The sequence below is a fragment of the Perca flavescens genome, chromosome 13 (genome assembly GCF_004354835.1).
Source record: "Perca flavescens isolate YP-PL-M2 chromosome 13, PFLA_1.0, whole genome shotgun sequence".
NCBI lineage: Eukaryota > Metazoa > Chordata > Actinopteri > Perciformes > Percidae > Perca > Perca flavescens.
In genome coordinates this window covers 13,286,626-13,304,295 of record NC_041343.1, presented here as the reverse complement: position 1 = coordinate 13,304,295, position 17,670 = coordinate 13,286,626, and the positions used below count along the sequence as shown (strand labels likewise).

Below are 17,670 nucleotides of genomic sequence, written 5' to 3'. Positions count from 1 at the left end.
GCCTGGGGAAACTGCAACCAGGCGCTGTGTTCCAAAAAAAATTTAAGATTTACCCTGAAACTGCAGGAGTGGAACATTAAGATTGCTTTAGTTGGATAAACATAAAATTGGATATGTATATATATATATATCTACAATATATAATATAACTTTTACAGCAGTCACTGTGACCAAAGTGACAATTACATACAGTGATAAAGGGTAAAACGTAATGTAACAATGGCAAAAGTAGAGAATAGTCATGAAGTTAGTAAAATGACTCAGCAATGTCAGTTACACAGCATTATTCTGTTATCCCTTGCATTCTTCCTTGTTCTTAAAACCTGGTGCCTACATTACCGGTCAATGCCACTTGATTGCAGACAGTTCAGTCAGAAATTTGGGTGTGCTAGTAGTGGCTAATGTAGCCTAGAGCCACTAGCCTCAAGCAGAGAGGAGGAGCAGGATGCAGAGGTTTGGTAAACTCACTTCTTTCTAACTCCACACCCCCAGATTCTTTTTTTCATTTTTAAATTTCTAGTCTTCATGGCGCCCGGATAGCTCAGTTGGTAGAACTATCCGGTTTATAAGATTTTTTTTATCAGCTCCCTCTGGAGCCACAAACAGTTTGATGCAACATGTTTCACATATGCAGTAGTACTCTCCATGACCTGTAAACAGACGTTGATGTTTCTCATGCATTAGCATACATGAGAGGCACACACTGAGGCTAATTTAACCTCAACTCTCAACCCTGACCCAGACACTGTATAGCTTTGGACTACATTTCACACAGTTATAAGTATCCTTTTAAACTCTGTAGACACATTATCCCAACTTTTAACAAGACTCATCTTTAGTTCCAAAAATCTTTTAATAGTTGTCTCATTTAGATTAAACAACATTATGATAGGTTCAAAGAAATCAAATCTCAAAGTTTGATGTCCATCATTTCTACTCAGTAAAGTATTGACCCCTGCATATATCTTGGTATGCACAGGGTCCAAACAACTTTGAGTAGGAGCAATAATCTGTATGTTTCATCAAACTCCCTTTAAATGTGAATTATTGAGTTGGTATACATACAATTACAATATAATTACAGTTATCTTTCCGAAGACCTTACAGTATTCGTAAACAAACGACAAATAAAATGTTGGTCTAAGTTTATTCTGTACAAAGAAGCCAAGCCATAAGAACCATGAGTTGGTTGGAGTAGGAAAACACATTTTAAGTAATTCTCTTTTATAGTAAAGCAGAAGTTATATTCCTACAATGTATTAAGCAAAATTGAAGACATGTGAAACAAAAATGTAGCAAGGATACTCAAATAGACTACAATAGATTACACAACACTACAAATGCAAAACTAAATGATTAATTTCAAACAATGCCAAATTTACATTTTGTAGCGCATTTCTCATCTCACACACACACACACACACACACACACACACACACACACACACACACACACACACACACACACACACACACACACACACACACACACACACACACAGAGGAGTGCTATATTTTGCACTACCAGATAGAAATATTTTAGATAAACTGGACATTTTTACCACGTGTGACCAGTATTTGAGTACAATTTGATTCCACAGTAATTCTTTATATGAGCGAGTTACAAGGCATTTAAAAGTAATTACAGTAAAAATACATTTTCATAATAAGCAATGTACGATGAGAAATATGTATAAAATAGCTTGATAATAATAATAATAATAATACTGCTTTTCAGCTTTTCCCAGATCTCATCACTGTCCACCACGAGTAATGTCACTTCGTTCCACGAGATCAAAATCGATATCACAGAGTAAGAAAAAGCTTCCCATACAAATCCAACTGTATAAACATTATACTAAGTTCTTGCTAGGTAAAGTTCCAAAAAAGCCAAAGTGGAAAATGAAATGCACTTTCTCTTTTTGTCTGCCTTTGAAAGTGATTATTATAAAATGACTCTGCAGTTAGACTTCCTATTATGATAGAGCAAAGGCAGGATGTCGGCGGTTGTACACCTTTGGAAAAGACAGAACAAACATATTCAATCCTATTTTACCTACACATCCTAAATACAGCTTTACATTTCCATGTTTTATGTACGTCACGGTTCTCCTCCCGTCTCCAGCCAGGCTATACCCGAGTGGTAGAGTGGGTGCTTGGCAGGCCTGCAGAGCTGTAACCAGCAGGGAAGGTGCTGTATGGACTCATGTTGGAGAGGCCCATCAGGGAGTTGGGGATCATGGTGATGTTGTTGGGGGTCATCAGAGGGATGTCGTCAGGGGAGCGCCGTTGGCTCAGTGTGTAGTCCAAGCTGGGCGAGACATGAAGAGGATTGTGAAGGGCTTCACACTGGTTCCTTTGCTGGGACAGGGTCTCGTCTACAGTGGTGGTGTGGCTCACGTTGTTGCCTTTGCTGTCACGCTGGGGACTGGGCTGCTGGGAGGTGTCCTGCCGACTGCGCTTGTCCTTGCGGTAGTACAGAGCTGCGAAGGCCAGGACGTTGAGGAAGAGCAGTGACGCTCCTACAGCAATGGTGACGCTGAGCTCTGTGGAGTAATCTCTCGGGTTTGGCATGATCAGCGGGCCCATCTCCTTCCCGTCCCCGTCAATGTGGGCGGTGGATACAGGAGGCCGTCCGGTGCTGCCGGACCTCTTACCATTGGACTGGGTGGGATCCAGTGGGGTGACCTTGGTGGTGGTGGAGGAGTAATGGAACATGTCGTGGAGGTTGTAGAGATGGGGCACCAAGTGTTTCCAGAAGGCCACCTTGGTGGCGCGGTAGTGGTCACGGATACGAGGCTTTAGGCCAATGTGCAAGTACAGCTGGTCGAAGGGGTCGTACTTAGACCAAGCCACCTCCTCGAAGCGGTTGGCCTTGGTGTGGATGAATTTGGTGTCCTGTGGCACTGGTTTGTTAGGATCCCTGCAGACACATGATAGACAGAAAACTTAAGTCATGAGAAATAAATTATGGAAGAAAGCTAAATGGTAGTATTCCTATCCCAAGTCCTCTCTTTCCCTGTGTCCCTCTCTGTCCGTGGGCAGTATTATCATATTGATATGATATGATCAAGATATTGATCGTGAAACATCTGTGTCCAAATGAATGATTCAAAACAAGCTGTAATTAAAAACAGGTTGCAGAAAGAAAATTCTTTTACTGATTTTTGTTGTTTTGCACAAAGTTCTTTGCTTTGAACATTAGTTTGATTATTTCATATGTGATTTTGCTTAAATTTGCCATACCATACATCATGGCATATTGTTACTGGAAAATATCCTTATCCTCATTCATATTGTGATAAGGATTTTAACCACATAGCCCAGCCCTAGGTAGTATAAATGCAACAAATGCGGGGAAAAAAAGATCCAATTGTTCAATTGTAAAAAAAAGAAGAAGAAGAAGAAGAAGAAGAGGAACTTCATCAACATAAATCAACACAATGTAATATCACCATCTCTCCTCAAGGGCTCAGTATTCCTTTAATTCTACACACTAAAACAGCAGCCTACTGTGACCTGTGCTGTGCTTCATCCTGCTAGGAGCATCATCCACACAGACTCATTACAGCTGTGTATTCAATATGCAGGAAGACTTTAGCTGGCAGCAGCAGTGGAGTCTTCCACTACAGTGCAACTCACTTAGGTGTCGCTTATCTTCACAGACACAGCAAATATGTGCCTCTGTTTGACAAATTGCAAAACAAGCCGTCAGAAAGTGCAGAAGCTGCAGAAGCTGCAGAAGCTGCAGAGCTTCACTCTGTTGCACTTTCAAAAGCATGTTTTTCCAGTGCTGAGTCACTGTTAGTGTAATATTAGATCAACTGTCAGCCGTTGACCTGATATTACACAAATTATATTTGAAAACCTTATACGTCTCCTGCCATCCTAGGAATACTTTGAAAGTGTCACTTCTTCTAAAGTTAATCCAAAAAAAGTAACTTGAAGTCTATGCCTAAATGTCTAAATGTATTCATTACCTTTAATAAAGACATCAATATTTGGTGCATCAATATTGCGAATTGCAAGCAAACCTAGACAGTACAGGATATTCCTGTACTGATTATTTGTGCCAGCCCTATTTGAAATTACAACTCCCTGTAAAGTTGGCAGAGGTTTATGGAGTACATCTTAACTTCCTTCTTCAAATTTTCTCTTCAACACAACCTTTTTGTTAAACAGTGAATGACCGCTTTAAACTTTTATGTGAATTAAGCAGTACATTTTAAGATCCATCACCTTTAAAGTCTGCCAAAAGTGATGAAACTTTGTTATGTATGTAAAGAGAGGTTATACAGAAGCCTAAACTGGCTCTTTAAAAAAGAGACAACATGGCATTTATGGCATGGTGTGTGCTCATTTAATGTTACTGTACAGTTAAGCATCACCAACATTTGTAGCATTTTGCAGGTACACAATTAAATATCTAGTAATTACAATTTTACATGTATAGTGAGGTCAAATAAATCTGAGTAAGGGGGAGCAGACCTAATTTAAAGTGTGCATTAATAATACAGGTAATTTATGGACTTTCGATGTTAAGGAATTCATATTAATTGATACAAAAGTGTGTCATGTGACCTAACAAAGGAAGGCTGTAAGACATAGCAATGGGAGTTCAGGCTGCACTAATTAGGAGGCACTACTTAAAGGGTAACTACCGTGTTTTTCAACCTGGGCCCCATTTCCCCATGCATTTATGTCTAACAGACTGATGTGACCAAAAATCTTTGAATTTGGTCCAGTATTGAGCGAGATCGCAATGACGGGCCGGCATGAACTGAGCTACAATGTAACCTAATGGGGCAATTGTGCATCCTTGGTTTTTGTCCAATAAAAGTGATTTTGTTTTGGTACTGACAGACTCAGATTGTTACTAAAAATGTCTGACAACATTATCGATCTCAGGATGTGACTTTTTGTCCGAAGACAGCGGTGTGGAGAGTGAAACGCAAGACGAGAAAAAGGCGTTCAGGTGTCTGTTGTTGTGGAGTAGGCTACAGAAATTATAGGTTCCTGTTATCTAAAAGATTTTCAATGTAATGGCTCCTCAATATTTAAATAATCTCGACAGTGTGGATGAGGTCGTTATAATTGAATGGCCACATGTATTCATTTGAGCCAGGGCTATAGTTTATGGATGAAGTATACGGATAAAGAGTGGGCGAGGGGAGGGAGAGAGAGAGAGAGGCAGCAGCTGCTCAGTGTTTCGTGTGGTCAATAAGCTATAATACATCCATGGTTTTGTGTTAACTCAAAGATTTTCAATAAAAACAATGGTTCGTATTTTCTCATGTCTCACAGCCCTGTTGATTAGAGTAGGGAAATCCTGACATTGTTGTGTCCGAGGTACATCACTGGACACATCCAGACCACAGATATTTGTCAGCAACAGGTCCCACTCCTGATAGCGTATTCTCTGGGCATATAGGGGCACAGCACCCACGAGATCGCTACCAATATCTCGAGCCTCGCAGCCCTTCAGCCGCTGCTTCACCCTCCTCTGCCCGCTGCCTCTCGCTCTCTCATTCTCTTTCTCTTCATCCGTAACACTGTAGCCTACTTGCGCTCAAATTAATAGCCTACATATAGTCATTGAACTATAACGACCTCACCCACATAGTCGAAATCATTTACGGTAATTATTGAGCCATTACATTGAAAATCATTTAGATAACAGGAGCCTATAATTCCAAAACAACAGACACCTGAACGCCTTTTTCTCGTCTCGCGTTTCACTCTCCACACCGCTGTCAGACAAAAAGTCATGTCCTGAGATCGATAATGTTGTCAGACACTTTTATTAACTATCTGAGCCTGTCAGTACCAAAGAAAAAAAAGAAATTGGGACAAAACGCAAGGCTCCACAATTGCCCCATTATGTTACATTCTAGCTCAGTTTGCGCCGGCTCGTCATTGCGATCTTGCTCAATACTGGACCAAATTCAAAGATTTTTGGTGACATCAGTCTATTAGACACAAATGCATGGGGAAATGGTTGGAAAAAAAACCCTTTAAGGCTGGATCCTGCAGTCCTTTAATCAGGGTGATAAAGGATGAGTGAATGTAGCAGAAGTTAGAGGTTGAACAGCTCAACACAAATAAAGTCTGCACAAGTGAGGCCAATAATGTTATACCACAGCACAGGCCAAGGAAGGGGTGTAAAGTGGGATATTGAATGCACGGCAACTATATGTAAATAAGCCTAATGAACATTAATATGTACTTTGGTTTGTCCCTGGATTTACTGTTACTCACCCACTCTTGGCGAAGTTGGTCCAATAAGTCATAACCACAGCGCTGAGCATGATGTCGTTCTTGGAGAAGTTACAGGGGAACAGGTCAGTTGGGCCCACCATGGGGATGCCAAACACATAAGGCACCTCATCTCCGTGCGCTGAATCCGACCACACTGGCTTCATGAGGCTCTGGCAGTGGTGGTAGAAGGCGTAGAAGTATGTAGGCGACCCGTAGCGGGCGTGTAGGTCAGCAGTTACAACTGAGGGCTCAACCCATTGGTGGTCGGTGAAAAGGGCCACCAGGGTCTTCCTCCTGGTCTCCGGATTGTCCTTGTCAGCCCAGTCTGTGTACATGAATTTAATTGTCTCCCTCAGTGTGTCCTTCCCTTCTGGGTAGCCATACAAACTGTCCACAAAGTCTGACACTGCAAAGTCAAAGTCACTGCCAGACACGCCGTCCTCCAGATCCATCACGTTCTCCACAAAGCGCAGGCCTTCTCCCTGATTAACACCCAGCATTATATCGTAGTTAAGGAACTCGCCCTGCTCCATCAGGATCTCTGGGTCATCCGGTATGACGTCTCCGTCAATGACAGGACCAAAAGCAACGCGGTATCTGGCAGGTTGGATGTCTTGCTCCACCAGCTCCCTTGCACTCTTTTTCTGCAGGCAGGAGACCATGTCCACGGTGTCCAGCACATTGCAGCCAACCCTCTCGGCCAGCATGCGTGTGTACTTGACTGGTTGGTAGTTGACAGCCCAGCTAGACAGGGCTGAACCACTTTGGATGATGGCTCTGTGGAACAAACCTTGAGACACAAAATTCAGAACAAAAAGACACAGAAGGCAGCAGAAGCCCAGAGAACAGTGGTTAGTATTAGTGATCTTTTTCAGCACATACCTTAAGAGCATTTAGAACTGCCCTAACAAATATTCACTTTACACTTATTGATATTCACAATTAAATCCAAGGTTTGTTGACACACAACATTTAGGTAGATAAAAGCAAACAAGCCGACGTGCAATGTTCTTTAAATACTAGCCAGGGAGATAAAGCATTAGAGTAAAAAGCGAGTGAAAAGGCCATATTGAGCCTTGCTGATGAGAAGCCGCTCAGTAAAGCAGCTGGTGGAAGAAATGAGCTGCTAATGGGATGTTGTCCCATTTTATTGTTATTATAATGATTAAAGAAACCAGACAAAAAGACTTGCTTTCCTCTGTTTATCAAATTAATGATCAATTTGCAGCATTGTTTCAGTGTGGAGGTGTTTAGTTTTCCCTACACCAGTTATTCACACGTATACTGTAATTGTAGAATTGTCATTCCTGCGTGACTAACAAGCTGCATAGCTTACATATGGACTTCTGATGCCAACTGTGCGGTGGAGGGTCTGTGCAGGGAGCTGAATATGCAGTAACCCTGATCCTTCAATGTTGATACAGTAAACACAATGCTCTTTTGAATTGTTTATATGCAGTGCGTCACCTCTGTCTCATGGGATTTTGTATCTACCACCTAAAAATGACAAGTGATATGTATCATGTCAAAAAATACTCTGCTGGGGTTAAGACATAGCAGTGCAGGAAAAAGAGTGCATGGACAGTGTCACTTTCCCCCTCCTTTGCTGTCATTTATTTCAATTTTATTTTAGGGCAACAGCTAGCTAGTCTTCTTCAAAGACAGCCGGAGGTCTTGGTGCATTCTCTGCAGCCGAGCTAGGGCATCAAATACAAACCTCACAAAGGACAGTTGTCGCAGCCTCCCTGGCATTGATGAAAACACAATTTGTGCCCTTCTTGTGATTCTGTCCAGCATCAATGGAGTGGGCCGGGGCAATAATACGGCAAAGATAATACGTTCAATTCCCTGTGGGTCATCCATTTTGAAATATGCACCGTTGATTCCTGCAAGGAGCTTTGGATAAGTGTTTACCAAATTGCATGATATCCACTGAAAAGAAAAGTGGATCAGACACCTTTTTTCCTTTGTGTATACTCTATTTTAATTGAATTCATATTAACTATTATCATTTAAAAAATGATACAGTTGATAGCATGAATTTGCAGTGTAAACTGGACTAGGCTGGACTAGAATGTGATATTTTCAATTCAAGCACTGCCAATATATGTGGGAGAAAGAAAATATCAATTTAGAAAATATCTAAAGAATTTGGTCTTTTTGTTCGGGTCCTGCTTCATTCTCAAACCAACCTTGTCTTTTGTAAACACTGTCTTTACTCAAGGCTTGCAAATAAAGAAGACAAAAAGTGAAAAAAGAAGGTTTTATATTTTTTCTAGAAAACTTTAAAACATTTCATCACGCATTGCAGGTGGTTGAAAGAGGGCAAACAAATCTGATGCTGAAAGACGGAAATATTAGTCAGTTTGAATGGTGAAAACTGATGGACACAGGTGAACGTGATAGCATGGGGAAAAGTTTATAATGCCAGTAGGCGTCTTTAAGAGCTTTGCATTTTAAGAGGCAAAGCTTTTAGGCTGATTAGATTGAGTAGAGGGGAACAAAAGCAACCACTTACTTAACAAATACCCCCTTTACCCTACTCCCATAATATAACACTTCATCTCACTGACAGACCATTTAAAGCTGCACTTGAAACAAAGAACCAACTTGAAAATGATTAAAAATTGTAGTTCAAATTGACAGCTACAAGATAAGAAATGAATATGATTGTGATATGAAGTTTGTGGATTTTGACATTACTTTTAAGTTATTGCATTAATTGCTTAAACTTGAGCTAATAACTGCATATCTGTATAACGAATCTGTATTGATTAAAGTCAGTGATGACTGAGATGGTGATTCTTACCCTCTGAGTGGTGGGACAGAGTTAGCAGACTGACACATGAAGCACCGATTCCAGATCCAAAGACTGTGATGCGACCTGGGTCTCCTCCAAAGTAACCAATGTTCTTACTGATCCAACGGAGAGCTTGAATCTGGTCCAGGAGTCCATAGTTTCCTTTTGCTGCCTGGTCACCAGTACTGAGGAAGCCTGAAGTATACAGAGAGACATCAGAGCTACTCTGCTGAAGCAGAGATATACAGTATCTGTCACAGCTTTGATCTAAAGTTGTAGCCCAGCAGGGCATCTGAGTGAGCTGACATGTTTACCTTCAGGTGCAGATATGCCTTGCTCTCTCCCACAGTGTCTTGACTACTTTAGTCAACTCCTCGTAATAGTCTCTGAGCAGTGACACCCCTCAGGAAGTAATCAGGGCTCTGCTCATCGAATCTGAATTCTCACCTCGCATGTGACTTCATAAAATTCAATGTGCATAAATAAATAAATCGTTTGCCTATTTCTCTACATGAATTTCATAAAACCATGCAGAGGTCACTGGTGTTCTTACAATTGATCCTATTCCTTACTCCCTTGTCCCTAGTCTCATCTAAACAACGTTCTGTTTTGAATGTTAAACACAGGGGAAACTCTTGACCTTGTGAATGCTGCATCCGTCCATACTGTATTTAAATCGTTTTTCTTTCAAGAATGGCAAAGGCTGATCATCTTTTACAGATTAGATAAAACCATCTAAAGGAAGATAAATTGTGTTTTCTACTAAAACAGCTTGTGTGCAACAAGGACAGATCATGATAAGCATTTGCATCACTTTTTCTCTGAGGACAACATTTGTATGCAAATCAGGAGCTATGCCATTCTACCAAGATCTCAGTTGACTATATTTTCTTATATTGGTTTACATTTTTTTTTATGTCTCAACACAAGTGGAAATTAATAGCCATTATGACACTTTATTATGGGCTAAATACCCCATTTGAAACGCCATTAGAAATTACCAAACAGACACGTTGTCATCACCTAATATTCCAATTCTGTAGTTGAGCGTGACGACAACAACATTCCCATAACTGGCCAGCACGCTGCCGTCCATCATGTTCCCAGTGCCCTCCATATAGGAGCCTCCATGGATGTAAACCATCACAGGTCGAGCCTCAGAGTCCCTTATATCTGCAACATAAACACACACACACACACACACACACACACACACACACACACACACACACACACACACACACACACACACACACACACACACACATGCTGAGCAAACAACTGCTGAGGCAACAGTTATGAAATGGAGAATGGACTAGAGCATTGTTATTAAAATGTTATATCAACTGTTCAGCATGAGGTATGAGTAAAGACAGCTTAGAAAAGGTGCTTAGAAGCAGTGGTAGGCTTGTGGGTTGTAAGCTGTAATGACATTTAGAAAATGCATGGTCAATACACTCTGACAAGGGGTGTATGAATAAAAGGGTCAAATGTAATTAACAGCAGTTTTTACAGTGCATGTAAGTGCACAACCAAGCATACTTTGCTCTTTACCATATCTGAAGTTCTCTGGATTAGAGGTAAAAAGAGAAACAAATCTATTGATTTGACTTGTGGTTTGATGTCAGTTCAGGAGAAATTCCTGTAATGATGGAATTTTACAGATCAACGTATATGCATGCACAAGCATAAAAAAAAAAAAAAACACATTTTAGTTTAGACTGAAACTACACTGAGCTTGTTATCTACTAGTACATGCTAAAATATAAAATAAAACTGTTATTTTAAAAATAAAAAAATAGAAAATCTATGCTTCATGTTTGGACACCAATTTGTTATACTGACCAACCAGTGTCTTTAACAGAGACTGTCAGACGGATAATAATGCATAATAATCTTGTTGATCAATGTGCATGGCAACAGAGATGTAGCTCTTACTGAACGGATTGCGACAGAGCTCAATCCAAGACACGAGGCGCAGCAACAGCATACTTATGTAATCAGAAATCAGAAAACATCATTTTTCTTATTCCACTCAAAATAAAAGAACCCCCACGGTTCCTCAGGAAAGTAAAAACTAAGAATTGTAAGATCTTCATCCACCAAACTCAAGCTAAAAGAATCCATGCATCAAGACTTTAAGCTCTTGAAAATACCTTCAGATATATGAGTCTCAGCATGTGAGAAAGCCGCCCCCTTTTTCTTGTGTTGGCTCCCTGCGATTCACATAAGGAAAAAGAAGTACAAAATTCAACATAGCATGGTTGACTGTGCCTCTTATTTAACGATCGAAATCAATTTAGTACAATCAGGAGAAGAAGATCCATAAATTATAGTCAAAAAGATGATCCTATAGAGCATTGTTTACCTTTAAATGCTTCCCGAAAAAATGTAGATGGCATTATGTAAAAATCTTTAGAGATGTATGACACATTAATCAGTGTTTCTGTTTTCATTAAGTGAACACATTTTTGTTCCTTGTTAGATATTTTTAGGAAATGGCACAGTGTGTATACGCGCACACAGACATGCACACTCCTACCTTTGAATGGTTAATTATCTGTTGTTGTTTTGATCCAGCTGCCTCAGCTTTGACTGGAGTAATACATCATTCTTGTTTTATTATTTTCTCTGTGAACAATTATATTTGAACTCTAACTGTCGTGTCGATTCTTCACGTAAACCACTGCAGCATAGTTATTGAAGATGTGATGGTGGATGATTAATAAACTCTGACTTGAGGTGGCAACAAGCCACAAAAACACATATTCAATAGTGGAAATTCGATTTGCCAAAAAGACTAGTGCAGATAAGTAAATATGAAGTAAAACGAATAATAAAGTAACAGAACGCCCGAGGTGCATTTTAAATAAACAATGACGATGATGAGGATTAAAAAATGATGGGTTATGTTATTTCCTTTGAAATGTGAATACAAGTGTGAGATTTAATTAGCCTGTTTGTGTGCCGGGTAAGGAGGCCTTTAAGCAGCACTCAGACCAGGAGCTTTACAAAACGTGGGCTGCACCATTTTGGACAGCTACCTCTCAAGCAGGCTGTTTATCTGTTGCTATGCTACCATAGAAAAGTCGAGAGTGGCATGTTACAGACAAAAGCTGAACACGGTCCAACTTTGAATGCTGAATGTTTTGTGTTTTACCGAGTGCATGTGAGGGAGGCAATATAAAACCATGTTTAACTGGTGTATTGAAGTACCATTAAATTAGAGAAATCTGTTTGTCAACACTAGATTTAGATACATTACATATATTACATAGTTCTACTAATCAGATTCACAGCAGAGTGAGCAGACACACAAACCCATTGCTTGTTCATTTTACAGTTCTATTAGATACAAAAATAGGATGGATTCAGCCAGTGATAGACATTAGTTGACTCCTGCACCCGACTCATTGGCACCCAACAGACACACTGTCTGAACTAAGCAGCGGTTCAGTAAAATATGAAGAAATTGTAATATTTAACAAACATGAAAAGCTGGCACTGCTGGCTTCACTATATCTCCTAAGTCATTCTTCAGGATTACCTTTGAATCTCAGTGGTGACAGCCCAATATGCCAGCTCATCATTTTAAATGCTAAAATTATTACTCAGTGTGGACCAATACTTGAACAACACCTTACCTCAGCGATATTTCACTGGATGTCGATTAGTGGGGAAGCACATACCCCAGTACATTTATGTTTAGTTGTGCCTCTCTGTGTACATTCATTGGCATCAGGGTATCTTTAGTTGCCACAACTACCAATATACAGCATGAATACATTTCTTCTTATCAACATGATTGTTATTTCAAATGGAATATGACATTATTATATATATAACAATTGAAACATTAATGGCATTGCTTTGGATGGTAAATCAGCCCTTGGTGGCAGCAATGACATGAGCAGCGGTCGCACACATGCTTTGTAATGATAACAGAACGACATCGATAATAATGATAAATAGATATGGAGAGTCATTGCTGTCCATTTTACCACACCAACTCACCCTCCTCTGTCGGAGCGTAGATGTTTAGATATAAACAGTCCTCGCTTTGATCCTGAATGTATGTGGCTACTGTGTCCAGGTTATAGGTGAACCATATGGGCATCATGATCTCTGGCACGGTGTTGTGGATGTTCTGAGGGCACACAGGCATGAAGTGTGTAGCATTCTTGACACCTGACCAAGAGGCTGGCTGGTCGGGGGGCATAAAGCGCTTCTCACCCACAGGTGGAGCAGCATAGGGGACCCCCAGATACTGATCAACAGGCCTGAGCACCTCGCTGGGCACAGGAACCCTGAGGCCTCGCAGTTTCCCAAACTGAGTGGTCACTGTCGGGTAGAATTTCTGGCTTGTTGCCTTGGTGAATGACCAGCAGGAACATAATATCCACCAAAGAAGAGCACAGTGGGTGATGGTAACAGTCCCTTGATGATGTAGCAGGTGTGCAGGCAACAGATGGTCTCTAAATGTAGCCAGCCACATGGTCTGGGCTGGACAGTGCCCTTGTATAGCACAAATGCACACTGTAGTGTCCGCTCAGTCCCTTTGCACTGACTCTGTCAAACAGACATCACTCACTGTGCCTTTGACTGCGATGGTTATCAAATCCAAAATCACCTCAGCCAGGTATGGACCACCCCCACTTCCGCTTTTCATTGCAGTGCACACAAATCTGAAAACAAGATGAGGCAAGAAAACATCAAAACTATGTGAAAATACTCCTAAATATCCGTATAATTGACTACGTTTTGATAAAGTATGATCCTCTTCCTGTATCTTGGGATGCTAAATACATACTTTTATATACGCTTAATATCAGTATGCCAAATCCGCTGTAACCCTTCGAGGCTAATAACCTTTTGGGACAAATTGCTGTCTTAAAAGAGCAAATTTATGCTTTGACATGTACAAATCACTGAATACTGATTTCTGTGTATCACTGGGGAAGGACATGTGAGGAATGTTAAAAAAAATGTTGGAGTGATGCTGCGAAACCATCTCAAGATAAAAGGTGTTAAACACCCCTTTTCTTATGTAAAAGAAACAGTGAACAGCAAAGAAAGACTAACCTTTAATATGCATTGAAGAGAGATACACTGGGAAAGAAATATCTGACTTGAGGGTGATGTTTCAGTGTTCAAAACACCAAATGTCTCACATCATGAATATGAAATGTTTGCATTTTTGTGTGTTTTACACCCAAGCAACACTGTCAGCAACTGACTTAAAGATGCATAATGGAAGTATCACAGAACAAACATGTCTGATGGGACCGCAGTAGCACCATCCCTCCTTATAAAGCAGAGTAATTGCAGGTTTATTGAAAGACTTGAGGAAGGTTTATAAGCGGTGAAAGACCATTTGTGTTCAATATCAGAGGAAAAGGATCCTTTGACTTCTTCTTGAGAATTTGATTTGTGATAGTGTTTGTCTGCTGCACCCCCCCCCTCCCCGCCCCCCACAACACTCCTTTCAACAAACACTAATAGTAAGTTGTTAAGCTTGAATCCATGAATGAGTTCCTGCTGATTCCACATTTTTGTGAAAAGAAATCTTTGATCTTATTCCAGCAATATTGGTCTGATGGATGCAAAGATGCAAACATTTACATTTAACCTGTTTTCTGACCCAACTGCAGTCACTAGAGCTTCTGTGTGATGATAGTTTGTCTTGTTAGTGGTTCACCAGCATGCATGCTTCAGTGAACAGGGGGATACACATTCACCCCTAATCCCACACTGTATTCAAATTACGTATCAAATGTAAGATCACCCATGGAGAACTACAGAGAGCGAATTGTGTTGTGCATCTCCCAATTAACTACTTTGTTATCCAAAATGCATCCGGTCTTAGTCCTTATAATGGTCTAGGATAGCATTAAGCATAATATGTTCGACATCAGTTTCTCACTGGCTCGTCAATGAGCAAAGCAAGAACAAGCTTGTTAACCTAATCACATCTATTGACGAGTACTGCCTTGAGCATTGTGAAAGACTGCAGCTAAACAGCTCACTGTCAGCCTGATGAACCTATCTATTAAAACAGGGGACAATATCTCCCTCCTAATATGAGAAACTAATTAAGCATGGTGCATTGGCTTTTCTCTTTCCCTGCAACATTTTTTTTTTACACCATAGCAGGAACATGCACACAAACAAAAGCTGCTCATTCTCTCCTTCCCAGGTGTAGCACATAACCTGATATGGACACCATCATAGTTTGCCAATGTTTAAAGAATGAGACAGTGAGAGTAATATGAGAAATATTGTACATCTCTGCCCTAATAGGCCAGCTTTGTCTGTATTAATTAACACTTGTGAATGTTCCCCATAGCCAGAAAAAGACAAACCTTGTTCAATCCCCTATCTGTTATGTGACAATGATGTACGGCTCTCAAAACATTAAAATGGAAAATATATGGAACCTGATTCTTTTTTTTGTACATCGGGGCACATCTCCAGGTTTGGAACTGACACTGATAATAAATCATTTGGGGGTAAAAATCCTCTTTGTTCACAAAACCTGCTGTGAAAGTGTTGTCAATTATCAAATTACAGTTATGGGCTGTACAGTGGACGTTACCCATCAGACTTGATTAGCTGTCTGTAGCTTACATAGCAGCAGTCCTGTCGCTGCTGGGGCTGCTGTAGATCAAAGGGTTACTATGAATTCTTAAAATGAGCGGCATTTCCTTTTAAATTACACATGCATTCATGATATTAGTATCAATAGATGTGCTTTTTTTTTTGCTATTTGACATCAAATCAAATTTTAATTTAAATCATTGGAACAAAGCTAAGGTATATACAGTACTTTCATTTTGTTTTACTAATTGTACTGCAGACTGCCAAAGCAGCTGAATACTTCCTACAAAAGGGCTGCAGAGTATTCTTTTTCCAACTTGTAGTCTGCATAGAACAGATGTGGATAAAAGCTTTATAGCTAACACCAAATGGGCCATGTAATAAAAATGAGCCATCACCCAGTCAAGTTTGATACACTGCAAGTTTTTGTGCAATTTAGACTGGCAACATGCCCAGCAACAGGGAAGTTTAAATTAAATGCTTGCAATAACTCAGCAACTGATTGAAAAATAATCAAAAATCAAGATGTTTTACAACCATAACATACAGTATTATTCTAATAGACTATTTGTGCACCAGCAGATGTTTATGCACCACAGAGGTGGTTTGGGTCAAAGACAAGTTTTTTTTTCTGGAACCCAAATCCTTTCAGTTAACTGACTTGATCCCAGATACTGTACCTATTAGAATGATAGCTATAATCCTGCTTCTCTCCCACCATCACTATCTCTACACCTACATAATCGACAGGAACATAATTCAACACCAATTCACCACTAATAAAAATCTCTGGGACAACATCTTATCGACCAGGTTCTGGTAGCCTGGGGGCCCTTGACATGAAAGCATTTGAGAAGGAGCCCAGTATGCTGTCAGACAACAGTAGGCTACTGGGGGTCCCAATGCCCTTGTAATTCGACTGGTGTGGATCAAAACCGTTTTAGTGGATTCCCCAAATCCTCCTAATTTAGCAGTGCAATAAAAAGGAACAGGAATTGACGCAGAGGATACTACCTTATAGAGAACATGCAGGTAGCACTCAACATAATGATCAGTGCTTTATGAATGCAAGGATCCAGACCCACAGAGAAAACCAAGCCACAGCCCAGATAGCATCGACAAACTGCTGTAGCGTGTGTGTGTGTGTGTGTGTGTGTGTACTGCCTCACGTTGTGACTGGGAATCTTATTTAATCTAGGTCTAAGACGGTGTAAAATTGGACAAAATGGGGAGAAAAAAGCGAGCCAACAAATGTTCCACCATAGCCTATTGCTAAAGCAAGAGCTTTAATTGAAACAATTTGCTTAGAAATGTCAGCGATCAATCTGAACAAAGATTCATCTCCCGGAAAAAAAAACAAAAAAACAGAATCATTAGGTTAACTCACCTGCTTTTACAGAAGCTGATACACGCTCCATCTCTCCATACCATGCCCGTCCGTTTCGCTTATAAGACAACGGGGCTGCGTGAAATATTCCCCGGGTTTCAGTATCAAACACGCGGATCTTTACTCTTATCTCCTGCTTTGCACAGTCTGTGTGCTTTGCGCATATACGACGCCAAGGTCAGGAGCGCCAACGGTTTTAATGGAGCGCCCACCATAGAGATCTCTCTACGGCGCCCACTGCCAGCGCGTTACTAGGCAACCACCGGGATACGCCAGGGCATTAAATTCACCCTCCAACAACCGACAAAATCCCAATTTAGAAACCATTAAGTAACTACCGTAACCTCGGACAGCACTCACGTACTCACACGCTTTGTTCTCGGGCGAAACCCATCTAGCCTACCTTAGAAAAAGTGAGGCTATTTAAGGAGTGTGCAGACCTGCATGGAGAGAAGACGTGCATTTGGAATACATTAGATTTCATTGCCATAAGCCTTTTAGCAAATCTTGCCTATCATGAAAATGGGGTAGGATATAAGAAAAAATGCAAACCATCCTCCAATATGTTTTCCCACTGGCTTTGTAATACATTTTAAATTAGATTCCTATACCTCCTGAGCAAAGTCTA

General features: G+C 40.5%; 1 protein-coding gene across 2 annotated transcripts; it reads right to left on the bottom strand.

Moving 5' to 3' along the window:
* Positions 1 to 1,455: 1,455 nt before the first annotated feature.
* nlgn3b (neuroligin 3b) lies at positions 1,456 to 17,322 on the bottom strand. 2 transcript variants are annotated; one of them, XM_028596268.1, is made up of 7 exons: positions 17,043 to 17,322; positions 13,073 to 13,743; positions 11,215 to 11,274; positions 10,082 to 10,231; positions 9,068 to 9,253; positions 6,259 to 7,048; positions 1,456 to 2,923 (listed from the first exon to the last, which is right to left on the bottom strand). In XM_028596268.1, the coding sequence occupies exons 2-7, from the start codon at positions 13,551 to 13,553 to the stop codon at positions 2,131 to 2,133; spliced, it is 2,460 nt and encodes an 819-aa protein (XP_028452069.1). In that variant the 5' UTR covers positions 13,554 to 13,743; positions 17,043 to 17,322; the 3' UTR covers positions 1,456 to 2,130. The 2 variants fall into 2 exon arrangements, with proteins under 2 accessions (XP_028452069.1, XP_028452070.1); XM_028596269.1 differs by lacking the exon at positions 11,215 to 11,274.
* Between the last annotated feature and the right edge of the window lie 348 nt (positions 17,323 to 17,670).

Bases quoted from the DNA above. Each gene is read 5' to 3' on its own strand.
- nlgn3b (XM_028596268.1), bottom strand. From the start codon at position 13,553: ATGTGGCTGGCTACATTTAGAGACCATCTGTTGCCTGCACACCTGCTA. The intron at 9,254-10,081 runs GTGATGACAACG...TGTATACTTCAG, and splicing joins CTACAGAATTGGAATATTAG to GCTTCCTCAGTACTGGTGAC. The intron at 2,924-6,258 runs GTGAGTAACAGT...ATGTGTCTGCAG, and splicing joins ACCAACTTCGCCAAGAGTGG to GGATCCTAACAAACCAGTGC.